This window comes from Tamandua tetradactyla, chromosome 7 (assembly GCF_023851605.1).
Source record: "Tamandua tetradactyla isolate mTamTet1 chromosome 7, mTamTet1.pri, whole genome shotgun sequence".
Taxonomy (NCBI): Eukaryota; Metazoa; Chordata; class Mammalia; order Pilosa; family Myrmecophagidae; genus Tamandua; species Tamandua tetradactyla.
The window spans coordinates 24,255,535-24,277,153 of record NC_135333.1 but is presented as its reverse complement, the minus strand read 5'-3'; the positions used below and the strand labels follow the sequence as shown (position 1 = coordinate 24,277,153).

Here is a 21,619-nt window from a genome sequence, read left to right as displayed (position 1 = left end):
CAAGGAAGGACAGTGGTGAGAAAAATCCTCTTCCTCCAGAGATCCTGTCGCCAAGTGAAGGGCTTAGAAATAAAGGTAACGTTACTTTAAAGCACACAGGTAACAATAAAGGAACAAAACATAGTGGTAGAACTCTATTGTGGGGGAAGAAAGGGGAGGAGTGAGGGGGTCGAAGTGAACCAAATTTACTTCTATTATAGCAGAAGGTCAACCCAAAATGCCTGAAAATTTATGTCCAGAGGTAAGGGTGAATGACAGAAAGGTATTGTTTAGCAATCATCCATGTGGCTCACTCCTTCTGTTTGTCCAGGTTTCCACTCAGATGTCACCTCCTCCGAGAAGCCTTCCAGACTCACCTGGAGTCACTCCTTCCATCACCATCTGACCCCCTGACCCTGTCTTTCTCTTCTAACACTAGACAGGATGTCATGTGCTTATTTGTTGTCTGTCTCCCTCATCAGAGTGCAGGAGGGCAGGGCTCATTGTCTGTTTTCAGTGCTGCTGTATCCCTGGCACCCACCACAGGGCAGGGCTTTGGGAGATGCCCATCAGATGCATGTTGAGAGAGTAAATGGAGGCAACTGCAGTTTGGGGAGGAGCAGAAAGAGCTCAAAGCCAGAGTTAAAAGAGATCGCCTTTGGGGCAAAGGATGAAGAGAGTTGGAGACATCTGCTTCTCATTACAAGCCTTTCTGAATTATGTGATTTAAATTTACATTTATAATTTTGATATCAAAATACTTTTTAAAAATGTTTGCAAAAGAGCTCACATCCACCACTTGAAACCTGGTCCTGAAGTAAAGGGGAAGTGTCAGAGAAGGGGTCAGACAGAGGGAAGGAGTGGCCCAGGCGGGGATGGTGGAAGGAACCATAGAAGGTTTCAGAGATTAAGAAGAGAAGGAGAAATGGACCATGGAATGAATACACAGTATCAAGGTCCTTGCCCTGTGCCCAATGTGTGTTCTAAGCACCTTACAATAGTAATTTTAAAATCCTGCTCAGCATCAACCCACTGAGGTAGATATTGTTCTTATCTTCATTTTATAGGCAAAGAAACTGAGGCTCTGGGGGGTTAAGTAACTGGTCCAAGGTCACACAGCTCACAAATGGCAAAGCCTGGATTCAACCTCAGGCAGTCTGGCTCCAGAGTTCACGTTTTGCCTGCTGTGTGCTGTGTGGGGCCACCTCTTGAGCACTTGATGGTGTTCTCATCATGCCAAGCATCTGGCACCCTGGATGTCAGACATCTGAACGGGATCCCGTGGCTCTGGCTTGTGGTTCAAAGCCCCCAGCTTTGATTAGGAAAAGTGACAAGAGTTCCATTTCTAGAAAGGACCAAGGAGAAATCACCGACTTGGGAAAGGGCAGGAACAAGGCACCTGGACAAGGGAGGTCAGAGCAGGTTGAATTACGAGAGGCGAGTACCAGCATGGAGGACATGGCCGAGGGGGCAGGTGTGGGCAGAGGGAGTGGGCTGTGCGTGTGAGCAAGGAAGGCCAACCTGAGGGAAGTCGGGCAGAGATTTACAATCTGCTCTCAGCTTCTATGTTTTGGAAGAACAGATGACTGTGTTTCAAGAAATCTTTTGAGGTCATTAATTCTCTTACAAATGATAAGCAAGAAGAAATTGTCAAGGGTCTTTCCTGATGACAACATCTGAGCCTCAGCTGTGCAGGAGCTAGGCTAGCCCCAGACTCTTCTGTAAATTTCCTTTATCCCGCTTGCCCCAAAGCCAGTTAAAATTGAGCTTTGTGCAGCTGCTACTGAAAGGGTTCGGGCTGACACACGAGCACCCCAAGTCCTCTGGGGAGGACTTAGGAGTCAGGCAGGAGCAGGAGCCCCAAGCCTTCACCCAGACAATAGTGCAGCCCAGGGCTCTCCAGACATGCTGTTGAATGCTGATGACAAGTTACAGAGATGTCACTCACCAGAAGGCAGCCAAGGACAGGCCAATGACTCGACCAATTTCTTACCTCCATTATCTCGTTGTTTTTAATGAGAAGTGACTCTGGGCCACCGTAGTAGAGATACTGCATGACCAGCTGCAAGAAAGGACACGCTGGGTGTCAGCACAGTGTCCAACTAACACATGCACAACAACCTCAGAGCCTCCAGGCTGGCCCTCAGGCTAGGTTTTTTTTTTTTTTTTTTAATTGTCATTGTACATATATATATATATATATATATATATATATATATATAAAATGTGAAATTTGCTAAACCATTTTTGAGTGTGCCATTTAGTGGCATCAATTACATTTACAATGGTGTTCAACTATCACCATCATCATTACCAAGATTTTTTCATCTCCCCAAATAGAAACTCTGTACCCGATAAGCAGTAACTCCCTATTTCCCTCTGCTCCCAGCCCCTGGGAACCACTAATCTATTTTCTGTCTCCTTGAATTTGCTTATTCTAGATATTTCATTTAAGTGGAATTATGCAATTATTTGTCTTTTGGGGTCTGGCTTATCTCACTCAATCTAGTACTTTCAAGGTTCATCCACGTTGTGGATATACCAGAACTTCATTCCTTTATATGGCTGAGCTATATTCCACAGTGTGTACGTACTACATTTTGTTATCCATTCCTCTGTTGGACCCTTGGATTGTTTCCACCTTTGGGTTACGGTGAATAATGCTGCTCTGAACACTGGTGCACAGATATCTGTCTGAGTCCTAGTTTCCAAATCTTGGATGCATCCCTACATGTGGGATCGCCAGGCTAGCTTGAGTTCCCTCTATAACCTCCCATCCCAAGTGGCTGCCCTCTTCTGTTTCATCACCTCCAATGACCAAGAGCTCACTACCTTATAGGGGAAGAGTTCCATCTTGAACAGTTTTATTGGTTGGATAGTTTTTACTTTATAGTATTCAAAATTTGTCTTCCTGGGGTTCCAGCTGCTGTGTCCATGTCTACCCCCCGCAGCCAAATTAAACAATTCTGAGTGCTGCTCCTCATCATGGCACTCCCCTATCTCTGGATGAGACCCACATGTTACCCCTACTTCTCACCCTGGTCAGGCTGCCCAGAACCACTGCATGCACGACGTGGCTTAAAGAGCCTGCACAAGCTGCCCATTCCCCAGAACATGTGGCCCAGACTAGTGGGTGCCTCTTGTTTGTCCCAGAGGGGGACTCTGGGATCTCATGGGGCCACCTTCTCTCTATCACAGTCCAACAAGATCAAAGGTGAAGCCATTAGGAGTCCTGGGCTTCAGTGCTTTGTTGATGGTGTGAACAGTCCAAGCCAGGCTATTCTTTGTTCACGTGACTTGCTACTTCTGAATGGTGTGCACAGTCCCGGAGCTTTGCCAGCTGATGTCCAGTGTGTGAAACGAGGCCCACTGATGTATCTGAACTGGATGCCATCACCGCCCATAAAACTGAGTGCTTACTTTTCAGGTGATGCATACACTCTGCAGTTGGCCACAGTCCCCTCCACTCCCTATTGTCTCCTACCCACCTGCTTGACACACTGACTTTTCCTGTCTGGCTCTAAGGCTGCTGTGGTGGCAAATATGTATCTAGTCTGATTACATCCCAACTCTGGGCACTGTAACTGGGGAGCTTAGAGTGGGCTGTTCTCTATGGTCCCTCCAGGCTCTAAGTCTATGATTCACTTAGGGGATGGGTTAAGAGCCAAGGCCCTGCAATTGGGCTAACTCGGTTTCTATCCTGGTTCTGCAGCTTTCTAGGTGGGTGACTTGAGTTAGGCTCTCTGTGCCTTTAATGTGCATCATCTATAAAGTGGGGATAATATTATCTATCTCAAGGGGTTGTAAGGAAGATTAAATGAGTTTATACATGTAACCGGCCTAGCAGGGCCCTAGCATATAGCAGGAACTGAATAAATGTTCACTCTTTAATTTTCTCCGAGGCTGAATAGCTTTTCCCTCTAGTGCTTCTGTCACATTAACCCAGGGCATTCAAGATCCTTTGCCATCAGCCTCAACTTAACTCTGTATGTGTGCATGTTTAAAGGTAATAGCTTAAAAAATATATAATATAGAAATATAAATTATATTTACATGTGTTTACAGCTTTATTGAGATATATTTCACATGGCATAAAAGTCAGTCATTTAAAGTGTACAACTCAGGGTTTTTAGTTTATTCACAGAGTTGTACAACCATTGCCAAAATTTAACTTTAGAACATTTTCATTTAGAGAAATCCTATACTCATTAGCAATCACTCCTCATTCCTTCCTCCCACCCCAGTTCCTGGCAAACCCTAATTTCCTCTCTCTTTCCATGCATTTGACTCTTTTGGACATTTCATATAAATGGAACCATTCCATATGTGGTCTTTCATGATTGGCTTCTTTCACTTAACATAATGTTTTCAAGGTCCATCTATGATGTAGCATGTATTAGTATTTTGTTCCTTTTTATGGCCAAATAATATTCCATCACATGGATATGACACACTTTGCTTATCTGTCAGTTGCTGGACATTTAGGTTGTTTCCACTTTTTGGCTATTAAGAATAATGCAGCTGTAAACATTTGTGTATCAATCTACTTTTCCAAGACTCCATCTCCCTTCCACTCTGCCCTTCTCTCCTCCTTACCTTGATCATATCTACCTTTTATGCTCTGACCACTCCCAACCACTAAACTTCATCGGAATCTACTACCCTTTCTCTCAGCCCCATGCTTTTGCCCTTGCTATGCCCTCTACCTGGATGCCCTTCCCTTCCTTTCCCCCTGTTGAGCTCTGCCCCTCCTCTGGGATCTAGCTCAGCGGTCACTTCCTCTGTGAAGCCTCCTCAGATCAGCTGGCCGCTTTCCAACCTGTGTTCAGCAGCGCGTCACCCGTGGTTGCAACATGTTATTTCCCAGTGGGGTGTGAGAGACTGTGTCCTGCCCACATCCCGTATCTCCAGGGTCCAGCAGTGCCTGCAGGCACACTTCAAACAGAAACTCAAACCCTCCCTTTCCCATCTTCTGTGCTTGAGTCCTGATGTCCTGACTTTGGGCTTTTGTGCCCACCTGCCTGGTATCAGAGAAAAGACTGCATTGCTGGCGGTGGCTGAGGCTTTATGAAATAACACAGCATCGTTTATGCTCCCCTCTCCCACCCTGATGGGTCATGAGCAGCTGAAACACCAAGTCAGCGAATGCTAGCCTCATTACAATCAATTCATTCCCCCTGCACAGCTCTTTTATAAAGGCCAAATCAAGAAAACAATTATAATAACAATAACAGCCATAATAATAACCCCCCGGAGCACAGGCCTCTTCCTTTATAGAGCACTTCCCTACCAGAGTTATCCCATTTTATTCAAGGTTGGTTCACTAGCGGAATTTAAATTGGGCTGTCCTAGGCCACCTTGAGACTTTGAAAGCACAGCCTTCTCTGCAAGGGGATGAAATGAACCCTTATTGGGCGGAAGGGCCTGTTTGAGGGGTTGTTTTCCTTGGCAGCTGCTGTGTCCAGCTCTTGCCCGCGTGTGATGTTAAACAGCCTCGGTGGGGAGGAAGCACCAACCAGTCTCACTGGCTCAAATGCTTCTGCCAGCGTGGAAGAGTGAAGCGATCAGGCCCCTGGGAGCCTCCTTCTCGGTCGGATTCATCCCGACGTGGCCTATTTCAAGCCACAAACAAGGCTGTGCTTCTTTTGTGGGGAAGGGGCAGGCTGGCGGAGGAGTCCTCCGGGGGCCCTGCTAAGTCGTCCCTTCCCATTACTGGAACTTGAGGCTGATGCGGTCAGGAAACCTTCCCCAGTCACAAGCAATTACAGCCGTGGGGACTCCTCAGGGGCTGTCCTCTCCCATACAGGTCTTCATTCAACAAACTTGCTCTGGAGATATTTATTGAGTGCCTACTATGAACTGGCCTCTTATTAGAAGAACCTCCCCGATTAGTCCCAGGTTTAATGGTGTGGGCGCCCCTTTCACAAGCGCTTGGAGAGCCGGGGATGTGTGCGTTTTCCAGCATCTAGCTCAGGCTCCAAACTCTAATGGGGCATAAGATTCTTTCCTCAGGGCTCGGTCATTTTCAGAGCAGATCCAGGTCCCTACACTTGGGAGGAAGTTAAGAAGGAAAGGTCAAGGAGTCAGCCTGACCTGGGTTTGAAACTTGGCTCTACCATGATTAGCTGTGGGAACTTGGGCCAGTTCCTTAAGCTCTCAGCATGTCCCTCCACTGGAAGGTGGGGTGCCACCTATCCCGCCGGGCAGCTGCAAGGATTAAATGAGATGAGAGAGAGGAGTGGTTCTCGGGGGGTTATCAGACCAGCAGCACCAGCAGCACCCGGACTCCTGTTAGGAATGCAAAGTCCGAGGCCCCATTCCCGGTCTCTGGAATCCAAAACTCTGGAGGTGGGGGACCCAACAATCTGTATTTTAACAAGACCCCCCAAGTGATTGTGATGCCTGCTAAAGCCTGAGGCCCACCAGTGCAGCGTGTTTTAACTTAGAGCAGCAGCTGTCCACCTTGGCTGTGCACGGAGATAACAGGAGGAGGGGGAGACTTCAAACCACTCATGCTGAACCCCAACCCTAGATTCCGATTTAATTGGTCTGATTAACGAATGGCCCAGGCTTTGGCATTTTTAAACCCTTCCCAGGTGATTCTCATGTGCAGCTGAGGTTGAGAACCCCTGGCTTGGATTCTTACTCACAGTTAGTGCTCAAGAATTGGGTGTTTGCTGTCACTGTTCCCTTTAGAAAGGGTATTCTAGCAGGACGGACCCAGGCTTTGGCCCCAGACAGACTGGGTTCAAATCCAGGGTCCTGGCTCGGTCACTACCGAGTGCTAAGACTTTGGGCATGTCATTCAAGTTCTCTGGCCTCAGCCTCTTCATCTGTAAAAATATACATAATAATCGTGTTAACCATGTGAAAGCCAAGGCCAGTGCCTCATGCCTAGTTGGAGCACTATAAAGGTCTCCTCACTCCTCCTCCTTTCCCTATAAACATTTTCATGTAAACTTTCAGGTCTCTTTACTCTCAGTAGAAAATAGCGGTGAGGGGTTCAGGTGATGAGTTGGGAAAAAGGTGAAATAGGCACTTGGGGGTATGCTAACTCTCTAGTCCCACCTTAGGGCTCCGGCCTCCTTTCTGCCCACTCCCTCTTCCCTTTCCCACTTCAGACTGGCATCATTTTTGGAAACCTCTTTCATCTTTTCCCTAACCCTTAGTCCAAAATAACCTATCCTTAGGGTCTTGACCTCAGTAGGGCAGTGGTTTGTTTACCAGCAGGCTTAGAAAACAAGAGTTCACATGTGGAATTGGCAGGCCACGGCAGGTGTCAAATTGGGTGTTTTGACATGCTGTCTCATTTGTATATCTCTGCAGAAGCCACGGCAGAGTGTTAAATAGGGAAACTGAGGTGCTAAGAAACAGCATATTTGTCTACAGTTATTAGGGAAGGATTCCTTATTTTGAAAATTCAACATAGCCAAATAAGTGCACCTCTAATGGTGGAAATTCAATAGGCTGTAGGGGCTAGTGTACAGGCACAAGGATGCCTCCTGGCAGTCCTCTCAACAGCAGGAGAGGGAGGGCCACTGGAGGAGCAAAGAGTCACCATCCAGCTGGCCTTCCCCATCCGGCATGTGGCACTCAAAGCCTCCGCTGTGTGGTCCCAATCCATCTTCTGCGTCCCCAATTCACCTTCTGACCCAGCCAAACGGACTGATAATCACATGCTCATGAACATATCCCAAGACTTCCCAGTTCTGTGCTTTTGTTGATGCTGTTCCTCCACCTTTGCTCTTTTGCACCCCATCAGATGAAGAAAAGGAGGCTCAGAAAGGTTGGGTGCTTTGTCCAATATCATCCATGGGACACGTGATTCTGAAGAAGGGACTCTTGGAATGCAACCCTGCCCTTCAAAGTCCAGATGAGGGCCCTTCCCCAGAATCCCACTCATGGCTGGCCTTGCCTCCTACTTATCTCTGACTGTCTCATCAGCCCTGCTAGGATGCAAGTCTCCCTGAGATCAGGCCCTGAGTCTTACCCATTGAGAACTCTCTCCAGGGCCTTCTTCCCTGAACTGAATGGGAGAAAACATGCTCCGTGAAGGCTTCCATAAACTCCATCAGCAAGTCAACCCTGGCTGGTGGGCAGATGGTGGTGGCACGCAGGGCCACACCTCCCTTCTGGGTCTGCCCACATGCAGCTGGGTGGCCTGGCAGCCCTCATGGGTCTGGATGGGACTGGGAGCTCTAGAGGTGCAACAGCAAAGCCGGCTGGGGGAGTGAACTGCTATTAGCTGCAAAGGTTGTCTCTGCAGGGCAGGACTTCTGAACCAGGAATGATGCAAGGGAAGAGGAAAAGAGAAGAAAAAGCTGCCGTGCCCCTAATTGCCACTTAAACCCAAACCATCATGAATGGTATCAACACCCCCCAGACAGCAGGCGGCTTGGGAATATCTCCTGGTCTTTGATGAAGAAGCTTCCCTCTCTTATTTCTGTTACATCCAATTAATGTTAATATAACTTTGGATTCCCCAAAGGTCCACAGGTTCCTGACAACGCTGGGCTGGACCACAGTTTTGGGACTTAGGAATACTATTCTCTTTGCCTAGAATGTCCTAATATCCTTTCTTTAGCCCTCACCCCTCCTCTAGCTGCTCAACTTCTCAGCTATCCATATTGCAGCTCATAACACGTCATCCAGGAGGCTGGCCCCACTTTCCCTGGTCTGAGCTGCCACAGCACGCACTGCTTTACCCCTCTTTCATGGCATACCCTGCATTATATTGCATTGACAAATTATTCAGAATTGCCCCCTCTAGACTGTGAGACCCCAGAAGAGGACTGTCCTCTGCCCTTGTGTTCCCAGCCCTGAGGACAGAGTGAGGCACATAGTAGGTGCTCAGTTAATGCTGTACATCTGACTGCATTGTATTGGAAGGGGCAGCCTGAAGAGGGAATCAGGGGGCAGGGAGTCTGACCACCTGTTACAGGGACATCCCCAAGTGACCAGGCCAAAGGCTGTGCACTAAGGGTGACCGCGTGTGCCTCATGCCTGCCAACCAGGTGTTTTAAGCCACACCAAGGCTCACCTGAAAGATGGGGTACTTCACATAGCCGATCTCTATGCAGGTGCTGTCATTTGTCGGCTTGCTGGAGAGGAGTGCCTTGAACCTGAACAAGAACACAGAAGAGGAGATAAAGACACGCACGTGTGTGTGCACGACACGCACGTGTGTGTGCACACGGCCTGCAGAAAATTCAGCTCTCCTGATGAGAGAAACATGGAATATTCTTATCGCCCCCCACTCTAAAATACAACCATGATACCTCCATGGAGTTCTCAATTTAAACCCTTTCTGGATTATACCCAGTCCATTTTGAAGTCAAAACTCTGAAGTTTAAAACATTGTTGTGAACTGTTAAATTATTTCTCAAACAGGTGATTGGAAAAGAACTGCTAAGGCCTTTAAAAACCCCATCCATCTTTCTGGGCCCATCTCAGAGGCCGCTCCCCTGTGGAGGTGATGGCTGCACCCTCCTCGGTGCCCACGGTACCCCTCTCTCCCCTGTTCCCCACAACCTTTGTCCCACGAGGGCAAAACTTCCACAGTCTCTATCTCTGCTGCATCTCCAGAGCCTGTCCTGGATGGACCTGGCACATGGCAGGTATTTAACTTACATTTTTGGTGCCTAATAATCTATCTCCCTTATGGACAACCTTCTGTCTTGGGTTTTAGGTGCCCTTTCCTGCTCATCAACTAAATTATAGGTTCTTTGTGGGCACAGACTGGTCAAGGGAACATAGTAGTAATCAGTACATTTAGGAATAAGCCAAGAAGATGTGTCTCTATCCATTTTTTTTAATTAAACTTTTTAGTTTGAATTAATTTGAGATTTACAGAAGAGTTGCAAAGAAAGTATGGAGAGTTCCTGTTTACCCTTGACTCAGTTTCCCCTCATGTTAACCTCTTTAAAAACCAAAGTACATTTGTCCAAACTAAGAAATTAGCACTGGCACAATGTCTATCTGGTTACTGTATGGTCTCAACTGAGAACTATGCAAGGGATGGTGTTTTCTTCTTGTGGGAAAGTAGATCTTTTGGGTTTGCAATTTTTTGGGGGCAGGGGGGAGGCACTGGTGATACCGAGATGCTTTTAGGAACCCAGGGTTTGCTGGTCACACTTGAGCCCTTAGCCATACCCATGCAAGTGGGTTCTGTTTCCGGGTTCCCACTGGCATTACCCAATGCGGGTACCTTCCACACACCACCCAGCTGTCTGCATCCTCTTCCTTTCACCATTATTCTCTCCTCTGTTCAGCCTTGCTGATCCCCGTTCAGGTTCTTGGATAACATGGTTCCAAATTTTCAAGCAAATCACAACTCAGATCAAAAGAAGGAGGAAGAGCAGTAGTAGAGCTAGTGAGCAATTTTCTCTTCCTACTGGCGTGTTAACACTGCTGTCTGTGAAGACCACAGCCAGGGAAAAGTGCAGTCAGGATCTATGGATTTTGGATGGCTTATGCCAAAGTCTTTTTGGAGACCAGACCTTTCCAGGCTGCAGGGTGTGGTGTCTCAGGTGGTTCACTGCACGCGGACACCTGCTGAGGGAGTGAGGTGCAATCCATGCTCCACCTGCAAAGCTGAGCTCCCGGTACGGGGCCCGAGCCGCCCTAGGCAGGTGATGTCTTGTTCTGTGTCGCACAAAGACATGACTGTTTAGGCTAGTGGCTGCCTGGAGGTCTTGGATCCTGGGTTTTGAGAAGGTACTCTACCAGTCCAGTGGAAACACCATCAAAAACTGAATTTTTGAAACGAGTAAAGCAACAACCACAGTCATCATTCAGCTGTTTGCAAAACTGACCATACGTACCTTGGTGAGGCCGTAAATAATAGCACTTTGTGTGCATAAAATGGTCTTCCTTCTACCAGAAAGGTAACATCAGACATCTCTTTATTGTTAAGAAAATGAGGATCTAGAACAGGAAAGGGGGAAAGGGTAGCTTTAGCAGAGAGAAGGATGAAACTGTGATTTCTCTTTTATCAAGTGCAAATGAGATCTGATGGAGAAACCAGGGAAATAAAATACTCATTAGTAAGGGAGTGACTGAACAAGAGACAGACTCAATCAAAGGGAAACTCAAGTACCAATTCTGCTTTTCGTAGGAAATATTCATAGCTCATCTGATATTAAGCGGAGTCTTTTCTCATAGGAGATGCCCCCATGTTTGGAGCTCAGATGATTTTCAGGTGTGAAAGGCAAACATCTCCCCTAGTCTCTAAGAATGCCACTCACCCCCACCTTTGCTCCTCCTTCTGGGGCTTAAAGAGCAGCCCCCTACCCACTGGGTTCCAGATAATTCCAAACCGAGTCCTCACCCCCAGGGTCACGGGCAAATGAGCCAGTTCCTTGCCTGTCTCTCCAGTAATAACAAAGAAGATACAACTAGCATTTACTTAACACTAACGATGAGCCAGGTACTGTGCAAGTTGGTACTTGTATATGAAACTCATTTGGTCTGGGGGGGTGGGGACCATGGCAGCCCCACTGGGCAGGTGAGGAAACTGAGACACACAGAAGTCACAGGGACTGGTAGCGGAGCCAGGATTTTAACTTGGACTCTCTGATTCCGGACCCTCTCCTGTTAACCGCTAGGATCCTCCAATTTGTTCATCATTTTAGCCATGTTCTCCAAGGCCCAGGTCTCCTGAAGCTGCCCTGTGTGCAGCTCATCACTCTTGCCTTGTTGGGAATATTCAGCAGCACCCCTGCCTGCCCCTGCCCTCACCAGGCTCCACCCTGACCCAGGCAAGAGGGCCTTGGGTGGTTTTGATCTGATGGGGCTTCGTATGAGGCCACCCACCCTGTTAGCTGACTTGAGCTGCAGCTACCCAGGGCTTACCTGTGTGGGTTCCTAAATGGCAGACAGCCTCTCTGGGGTGCCTGCATCCAAGTCCTTGTGTCTGCAGACCCATGACATTTCCCAGCCCACACAGAAACATTTCTTCCTGCAAACTATGCTTCACTCAGTGCTTCTCATCCCTGTCAACAGCACTGACATCTACCAGTTGCTGAAGCACACCTTCCTCTCCCACACTCACCTATATCCAGGCCATGAAAAACATCTGCCCATTCTTCTGCCTAAACCTTTCTCAAATTCACCATTTCCCTCTGTCTCCTCTTCCAGTGTCCCAGCTTGGGCTGCACCCTCTCATCAAGCAACCTGCAGGAGCCCTGAGCTGGTCTCTCTGCCACCATCCTTGGCTCCCTCGATGTGACAGTCCACCTCACCACAGGAAGCATCCTTCCTGAAGCCAGATCTGACCATGTCCTCTTCTGCTATAAACCATTCATAAACTATCCCTTGCTAGTGCTCCCAGGATAGAGTCCAAACTTCCTCACGAGGCTCCTTGTGATTGAGCTCTGGCAGCTTTCTCAGGCCTCCCCCTAGTCAGACCTCCCCGTTAAATGGCGTCCATCCTTGAGCCACACGTGGCCACTTTCAATTCTGTAAGCGCTATGTTTTCTCACCTCTAAGCCCCTGCACATGCTGTTCTTCTACCAGAATATTTTTCCAAACCCTTCCAACACTGGTCCTTCAGTGCAGACTGCACCTTCAGTGCGGACACCTCTTCATCAATAAGTCTGCCTGATCCCTCTACCTTCCCCAGACTGACCAAGCCCGTACTGCCCCTGCGCTGGTCTCACCGCTCTGCAGGGCCTCTGCCTGTTTCTTTTTCTGCCTCTCCCTCGAGATCGCATGCACCCAGAGGGCAGGACCTCATATGTCCTTTTCATACTTTTCTTCTGTGTCCAGCACACAAATGTAACAAATATAGTAGGTAAGAGGATGGGCTCTGAGGCCAGACTCTCAGCTTTAATAGTGGCTGTATGAACGTGGGCAAGTTTTTAGTGTTTTGGTTTCCCCTTCTGTAAAATGGGAATAACAATACCCAGATACACTTACATCACAGAAGCCTAAATGAATGAATCAATGTAAAGCACTTGGCAGAAAGGCTGGCACATGGTACCCCTAAGAGCAGTACAGTAGAGTTCTGTTGATATTATTTGTCCTTGCTCTGGAATCTTGTTCTAAGAACCTGCCTAGGACATCAGGCCTTTTCTTAGCCTAGGGAGCTGCTTGCTGTTGACAGGTCCTTCCCCAGGGCTTAAAGAGCTGTCCTGAAATGAAACTCCAGCTACTTCCTAGGGGTAGGCTGACACTGTCCTAAACTTCTGAGCATGGGGATCGACCCCTGGATTCTGGGGGGCACCAACCCTCCCCATCTGTTGAAGCCCCACTGACTTACTGCAGCCTGGACCCCTTGCCTGATCCTACTTTGCCCAGACCCTGCTGTAACTCTTGGACCCAGATTTTGCCATCCAACGCTTGCCCCTAGAAGGTGGAATGGCCTCCCCAGCCTCTGTCCTGCTGAGGAAGGCTGTCCTGATGAGCCTCCATTTGTCTTTCTCTGTTAGCATGTACCTACTCACCTCTTCCCTTGAAAAAAAAAAGTTTTTATATGAAAAATGTAAAAAAGCATAAAAATTCAAAATTACTTGTAATCCCGCCATCTTTAATATTTTTATTAAAAAATAAGACTATAACTTCTAAGGCTATCTAGGTAAAGGGAAAAAGGCGCTAAGGAGCAGACTTCCGAATGGACTACAGCCCACTTCTCCACTTGATTTGAAGACCCTTGGTTGGTGTGACTTTATCCCTCTTCTCAGCAATCTGCCTCATCTCTCACTCTTTTCCATTTTGTCCCAGGATTCACTGGGATGGCAAGAGAACTCTGTATCACAAAAAGTCAGGCAAGTCTCTCCAGTTTGCCACAGTCCACACCACTCACTGTTGTCTCACAGAACCCCCTTCACTTGCACGACCTACTGAGACGCCAGTGTGAGATCCCTGTCGCTTACTGTTCTTGAAAGCAGGTCCCTAAGGGACCACCATTGGGCAGGCCTTAGTCATCCTGACTTAACAAAGCAACGATCAAGTTGGAAAACATGACACGCTCCATATTCCATTTATTACTAATTGTCTTCTGGCCATATTCTGAGTTTTGAGCCTCTCAGGTCCGACCTTTTTTTTTTTCTCCTGATGTTAACCCTTGCAATTGCAAGGCTTGTTCTGAAAATCAGGCCTTTCTAATGCTGGCGAAAGAAATTTCAGCAAGTTCAGGAGGAGAAAATGTTCCTTTTTCTCTTATGGCTACAGGAAAGCAGATTTTATGTTCTGCCATTGGAACAGCTCTTGCAAATGTTCATTCTAGCGAGGGCGTCCTGTAAGGCACCTAGACTTCAGAGATCGTTGCTATGGCCTGGGAATGTAACCTTCAATTCTAAAGTCTGTTAATTTGATTGGTTTTTAAAATTTGTTGCCTTGGTAACAATTTTAATATAACAATATAATAATCAATAACCCTAATATTATACAATCTATCGATTATACACCTATACTATAAAATAATATATTGTTATAATAATAATCGATATTTGTTCTTTACAAGGTTGAAATATTTGTGACTTTGGCATGTCCTTGTTTTCCCACATGCGTGGATGTTTAAAAAAAACAGACAACCTTTGACTCAGCTGCTAAATGTTTCATCTTAACAAAATGTTTGTGTCATTTAAATTTAAAAGTTATTCCTGACAGGAGCAAAATGTGAATTCAGCATTTTCACCCATTCAGATTGGTACATCCCTTAAGTCCCTTAAGGGCTTCAAATTAGCATGCTTTTGCTAAAGGGCAGAATTTACAGATGCTCCCATATCTCATACCCTAAGGTTAAACAGTTCCCCCAACCCCTCCAGGAAAAGGTATCCTTCATCCTTAATATTTCATAACTCCCCAGGCAGCAAGAAGACAGGCTCCTGCAAGAGGGCTCATGTTTCAGGCTTCAGGGCAGTCGGGCATTTCTTTCCCTTTCCCCGAGGTTGGTCCAGCATCCCGCAGCTCCAGGCAACTCTGAATGAAATCAGTGCTTGGAGGGAAGATTTCCCCCAGAAAAATCTCAGAAGTGGGGACTGGAGAATGAGGAACTGTGGCTTTGGGTGGACAGCAGTTCAAGTTCCAGCTGCACCTTCACTGATCCTGCAGGATATGCAAAGCCTCCCTCTCATGTGCTGGGGTAGCGTGAGGATGATTCGAGAAAGGGTAGGTCAGGTGCTTGGCGCAAGTCTCCAAGGATAAAAAGTGATTATTGCTACTCTCATGGGATTGCAGAGCATCAAGTCTCCTCAGCTCAGGTATGTTGCTCTCGTGTTAGGTGGTGTGTGTGTGTGTTTAGGGGGGCACTTGATTCCTTCTCCTCCTAACTCCCTGAGGAGGATTTCCCTTACAGGGATGCTGCAGGGCCCTCAAGTCTGCCGGGCAGGAGGGGTAAGTTAAGGGGCAGGGGCTGGCATGCACGGTTCAGCCCCATCCTCTTTGGGAATCTGCCTGCCTGCAGGACGTGCAGGGCTCGGGGAGGCCTGGGCTGCCCACCGCTGTCTGGTATGGGGGAGAGAGTCTGCTTACTTGAGGTTCATTTTCCAAAAAGTTTTCACTAGTAATAAGGGCGAGATTCTGTTCTCCATCGGCCAGACTCCTGTATCCATCCCGTGTTTGCCTTCGAAAACCAGCACCCTTCTTTTGGCAGCACCTACTTCCCATCTAGCCTCACATCACAAGGTAAAGAGCACAGGTGGCGCCTGCTGCAGCACTCACCCAAGCGTGAGCTCTGCTTCCGTTTGATCTCCGTGAGCTTGGGGATGGGGTAGGGTCCGTAGCAATGAGTGAAGATGACACACAGCTGCTGGCTGATCACTTCATTCTGTGGAAAAGAAAGAGGCTCACGTAACTGGGGGCTGTGGACGGCCACATGGAAGCTGCCACCCTGGGAACAAGTCCCCCCAGGTGGCGAGAGGAGCCCACAGATGCTCCTTCAGACTCTGAGGGAGAGTCTTGTGACTGTTAGACACTCAGTTGTCCCAGCAGGGCCTGATTTACTTGCTCTGATTGTCCACTCTCTGTATCTGGTGGTTTCTTTGGTGAACCTTTAAGAAGTGTGTAATGAAATCCTTCTTTTGTGCCCTAATCATTTAGTATCCACTTGAAAGCAGGTTTTTGTTGGCTCATAGAGTGGAAGATAAGTCCCCTCCCCCCAACACAACTTTTTCAATACTCTGAAATTCTGGAAACAGCTAATTAACCTGAAAATAGCCACAAAAAGCCATTTCGATCCATGGCTGTGCTCTCCATTAATATGACACAAATGCTCCCTCATTCTACTTTCTTAATGAATTTGATTTTGGTGCACAGGCATTTCCGGATCCAGGAGTGCTCAGCTGAATCATTTTCTCCCAAAATATGGGAGAAACAGTCTTGCAGTAGAAAACTACAGCTGCCTCTTGATTGCTCAAGGATGAAGGAGCCTGTTTCTGACCCTGCCCTTTACGTTTTGTCTCTCCCCTCCTCTGGGTTCATTTCTGTTTATTAAGCTTCCACCAACCTCAGCTATGCAGGACGAAAGAAATGAATCATAGCAGTTTGCTGCTTTTGATCGGGTGAAGGGGGTCAAAGCTAGGGGCTATAAAAGGGGGTTAGATTGAAAGCCATTTATGATATGTTAAGTAAGAAAAGCAGGTTACAACACAGTTTGTACCATGTCCCATTTTTGGGTTCCCCCACCCCATTCTCTCATCTATCTATCTAATTTGGGCTGACAGATATATATAGAAAAAGGTCTAGGAGGACAGAGTAGCTACACTGGGTGGGATTACGCCGTTTTCTATTTTCTTTTTATCTATGTTTTCTGTAACAAACAAGTATCATGTTGTAATAAATACAATAAACATTATTTTTAATTTTAAAAGATGCGTTTGGGGACACTAGTGATATCAGAGGTTTGAGCTATCCTTGAATCTACTTAATTGTGCTCCCAAACTAGGATATGGCTCAGCCCATGAAAAGAAAACCCAGTCCTTCCATTAAAGCAGACAGATCGCAGGGGCAAGAGTGAGTGTGAGACTACCAGAGGGAAAACTGTCACCTAAGAGAAGACTCATGGCGGTGAAAGAAAAGAGACCTTGTGTGTCAAGTGAGGGGAGCACTTACGTCCTTCGGTTTTAAGGCATCATCTTTTACAGAGGCATGTTTACCTGCCTCCTGGCTTAATGTGGAGGTTCTCAATGTGTGTTCCCTGGGCCAGCAGCACCTGCATCACCTGGCAGCTCGTTAAGAAATGCAAATTCTCGGACCCCAACTTAGGCTTGATGAATCAGAAACTCTGGGGGTGGGGCCCAGGACTCTGTATTTGAACACGTTTTCTGGTGATCCTGATGCTTCTCTAAAGGTTGAGAACTACAGATTTAATGCACTGTAATTCTGTCTTGGGCTTGTCCTGGGCTATGGGCTGCAAGCTGGTTTCCTCTCGTCTAAATCCTGCCATTCAAAATGAGCTCCCTAGACCAGCAGCAGCAGCAGCCTGGGAGCTTGGGAGAAATGCAGACTCTCATCCTAGACCCACTGAATCAGAATCCATAGTTTAACACGCTCCACAGGGGGTTCCCATGCACACTCATGCTGGAGAAGCACTGGGTGGTAGGCAAAATTATGGCCCCCAAGGAGCTTCCATGTCGTAATCCCTGGCACTGGGAATATGATGAGATATATACCTGTGAATATATTACGCCATATGATAAGCGGGAATTTGCAGGTGTAATTAAGGTGGCTAATCAGTTGACTTTAAAATAGGGAGATTATACTGGACTAAATGTGTGCCTAAACTAAATCACATGAGCCCTTAAAAGGACAGGCAGTAGAATTCTCACCTGCCATGCAGGAGACCCGGGTTTGAGTTCCGGTGCATGGACTTCCCCCAAACAAACAAACAAACAAACAATTCAACAAATGGTGCTGCAATAACGGGATACTCACACGGAAGAATAATGAAATATGACCCTGTCACACAGCATACTAAAAGAAAACAGAGGAAGTTAGAGGAGATGGGGGGGGTGAGAGGAAATCAGAGAGATTCAAAGCACAAGAAAGACGTGATGTGCCACTGCCGGCTTGAAGATGGGAGGAGTCGCACGGAAAGAGTGAGAAGGAAGGCTGGCAGCCTCTGGGGGGAGAGTGACCTCTGGGTGACATCCAGCAAGGAAACAGGACCTCAGTCCTACAACCACAAGGAACTGAATTCTGCCAAAAACCTGAATGATCCCGGAAGAAGATTCTTCCCCAGAGTCTCCAGAAAGGAGCGCGACCTTGTGGACTCCTTGATTTCAGCCCTGGGGGACCCTAAGCAGAGAACCCACGGACCACACTGTGTCCAGCCCTCTGACCCACGAAACTATGAGATAATAAATAGATGCTGTTTTAAGCCTCTAGGAGTGTGGTTAATTTGTTAGAGCAGCAACAGGAAACTAATACAAGGGGTCTAGAATTTGCCTCCACCGGGCTCTATTTCATCATCACTGTCATCTCGGAGTGCTTGACACATCATGGACACTCTGTAAGGACCTGCTGGCCACAGGAAAAGATGAGCCCGGTTATGTGCAACAATGCTTTGCCCAGGCTGTATGAGGAATGCCACCGTCTCAGTCGCCAGTCTCATGAGTCAGCCTCTGTCTCATCAATCCTGGTATGCAGTCACGCAAATCTACCTCCTGCATTCTAGTGGCTTTTAAAAAGGACTAAGCAGGCTGCAGACCTTCCTGAAGGGCTTTTTTTTTGGGGGGGGGGGTGATGGTTGTTTAATTCAAATCCACAGGTATTTTTCAAATCTCTAAGAGGTGTCCTGCACTGCGAAAGGACCTGTGCTAGGGCCAGCCACTCACAGCTTGACATCTCTGTACAACTTTAGTATACATCGTGTGATCTGCAAAAGTAAACTCAAGGGCCAGTGACGGCCATTCTGGGGGGAGAATCCTCAAACGTCTATAAAATATCTGGGGGGTGGGGAGAAGGACTCCCAGCTTCTCAGTGTGGACAGTGCAAAATGACTTCCTTCCAAGAGCACAGGGGGAAAAGGGCAGGAAGGGCATCTCCATAGTGGGGAAACCTGATGAGTGTCACCTCAGCTCGGCAGTCAAGGTCTACATCCACAGAGATACGTCACACTGGCAGCGTGTGCCCTAGATGTGACGTGGTGAGGATGGCAGGTGATCTCTGTGGCCTCCCCACACCCCCAGTCTCATCGCAAGGGAAACGCCAGACAAATTCCACTAGCGGGGCACCCTGCAAGAGTCTGAGGAGTTGTCTCAGCCAAGAGGAGCCGAAAGAGATATGATGGTTAATGTAACGTGGCATCTCAGATGGGGTCCTGGAACAGAAGGACATTAAGTAAAAACTAAGGAAATATGAATAAAGTATGGGTTTTAGTTAATGATTTTGGTCCATTAATTGTAATACTATCCTAAGGTAAGAAGCTAATAATAGGGAGGCTTGGTGAGGGGTTACATGGGAACTCTCTGTACTATCTTCTCAATTTCTCTGTAAATCTAAAACTACAGAAACAAATTTCTCCAACAAGAAAATACGATAATTAGAAATTCAGGAGAGAAAAGGAGAGGGTGAGGGTTTTGAGGACCAAAATGGACATCAACGATTCCCTGTGCTTTACTCATCCATCCCACACCAGTTTAGAGACTGTAAACTTTCCCCCAGGCACCGCGCTATAGATCCATTCATTCATTAATTCATTCTTCAGATATTTACTGGGCCCCAGCCCAATTGCTGGGCTAGTTGCTGGACACCGTGCAAGGACTGTGGAGCTGTGCCTAATGGCAGCACGGAAGAAGAGGCTGCCTTTTCCAAGGCCTTCTGGCCACTTTTATTTTGGAGACCACAGCCCTAAGAGAAAACTTCCCACTGTGTCCTTGCGTTCATCCGTGCTTGCCCAGGGGTCTGCTCTTCGTCCTTTCCTGTGCTCCTTCCTCCAGGAGGCGGGAAGTTCAGAGTCATTCACCCTGGTTCCCCGGCCCCCAAAATGAACTGGGACTCCAGTGTGGGGAGGTCTCCTCTGACAGTGAGGGGAGGCTCTCCTGAGCACCAGCTAACTGCTGTGGTAGGGTGTCAGGCTGCAGCAGTAACCTGGGTGACCTCATGGGTTTGGTTAGTTCTGAACCCAAACCTGAGGGCAGCAAAACGGAATTAACCAAACTTGGGGCTCGCTCTATTCTGGGGGTGGTGTGGGGTGGCAGGCGGGACAGACGGCAATACTTTCTCCCGAACAACACATTTAGGAGCAGCGCTTTTTGGCCAGGGGTACCACAAGGCTCAAGCCTCGGGGGCAGCAGGCCAGTCTCTGCAAGCAGGCTGTGACCTGAAGGCCAGGGCAAGCCCATGGTGGGAGGGGGTCCGCCGGACCTGAGAATACAGCAGCCAGCTAGTGGTAATTCTCAGCCTGACGTTGTACCTGTTGTTCATGGAACACAGGTGGTGAATGCACATCCTCGGGGCTGGGTACCCTGTGGCCACACAGAATTAAAGGATGAAAGGAAGTTCTTAAAGCCATGTTACCAGGCAGCTTTCTTGAGGTGGGCTGGCATCTTTCCTCTCCTTCCCGGGACCCTCACTTCTCTCCTAAAAATGATACCCAAACACTTTCCTTTCCTCCTAAAGAGGGTCGATCCCAAAGGTTCTTTATGGGTGGCTTAGACTGGGGATCTGCAGGGTGGCCAAAAACACGGGCAAGGGGGTCAGGTGCGGCTCAGCCCTGCCTTCTCACTTATTCAATCTATGACCTTGGGACAAGTTTCTCAGCTTCTCGAGGCTTTGGTTTTCTCTTCCAGAGTGGGTTAAGAATGCCTTCGTTATGAGATTGCTGTGGGGATTTAAAAAACACATCCAAATATGTGATTAGGTTGAACCAAGGGAAATTGTTGATAATGGACTGTTTTTTTAGCCTAAAAGACAGCACTTTGCCATGGTTCAATCTAATGACTCTTTTCTTAGATTCTAAAATGTCATAGAAATCTGAAAGCTTTTAGGAAGAGAAAAAAAATCTCCCCTCATTTAGGCACACATCCGCTTTAAGATCCGTTTTAAATTGAGAACAGTTAAAATGTGAAAAAAGCTGTGTCTCAGAATCAAGAGCTTGTGGAATTAGTTACTTTCTGGACCCAGTGCCCGTGAGTTCTGTGCCTCTATCCATCGCCAACAGTGATTCATGCCTACCACAGGCCCCTCTCCTTGTGGAACATGCTGGACCCTCTCTGAGCCATGGGCCTCTCATTGCTGGGGTACCAGGATAAGGTTGAGCTGGGAAGCCTGGCTGTCCCGAGAGGCATCCTGGTGATGACAGAATACAAGAAAAAGGAGTGGGAGTTACTAAACATAAACTTGTCCTGCTTCAGTTTTTTTGCCCTGAGGTCAACAGATTAAGAATTTTTAGCAAACTGTAGGTTTATCCTGAATCTTATTTTTGAAGGTTTTGAATATGCATTGTGATTTACCTTTCTTAGATGGTTTGAGGGCAGAACTGGAAATGTCTCCGTTGGTTTCTCAAGTTATCTGATAGTTTTGATATTCGATCCTATGCTTATTTAGGTGTGGCCATTTTGTTCATAGCGAATTATCAGAGAGGTAGAGGCACAAAGAGATTGGATTATTCCTTAGAAGCTTCATGGGTCCAGTTTACTTTATTTTTCTCCTTAAAAGCAGATTTTTTATTTTGGTGAAACTCACGGGGGCTTAGGAA

General features: G+C 47.4%; 1 protein-coding gene and 1 long non-coding RNA gene across 4 annotated transcripts in view; one reads left to right on the top strand and one right to left on the bottom strand.

Annotated features, from left to right (window-relative positions):
• Positions 1-9,324, top strand: part of LOC143690890 (uncharacterized) — a 51,444-nt gene extending 42,120 nt beyond the window's left edge. Inside the window, exon 5 of the long non-coding RNA XR_013179248.1 lies at positions 9,060-9,324. This is a non-coding gene — a long non-coding RNA (uncharacterized LOC143690890). The remainder of the gene's footprint in view (positions 1-9,059) is intronic.
• Positions 1-21,619, bottom strand: part of ABTB3 (ankyrin repeat and BTB domain containing 3) — a 337,545-nt gene that overhangs the window by 8,499 nt on the left and 307,427 nt on the right. For all 3 annotated transcript variants that reach the window (XR_013179246.1, XM_077168628.1, XM_077168629.1), the window contains 4 exons: positions 15,643-15,748; positions 10,803-10,905; positions 9,020-9,101; positions 1,973-2,041 (listed from right to left, as the gene is read on the bottom strand). Coding sequence is in view for 2 of the 3 variants with exons in the window: in XM_077168628.1 (XP_077024743.1) it covers positions 1,973-2,041; positions 9,020-9,101; positions 10,803-10,905; positions 15,643-15,748 (360 nt within the window). In the remaining variant the exon portion in view is untranslated. The remainder of the gene's footprint in view (positions 1-1,972; positions 2,042-9,019; positions 9,102-10,802; positions 10,906-15,642; positions 15,749-21,619) is intronic.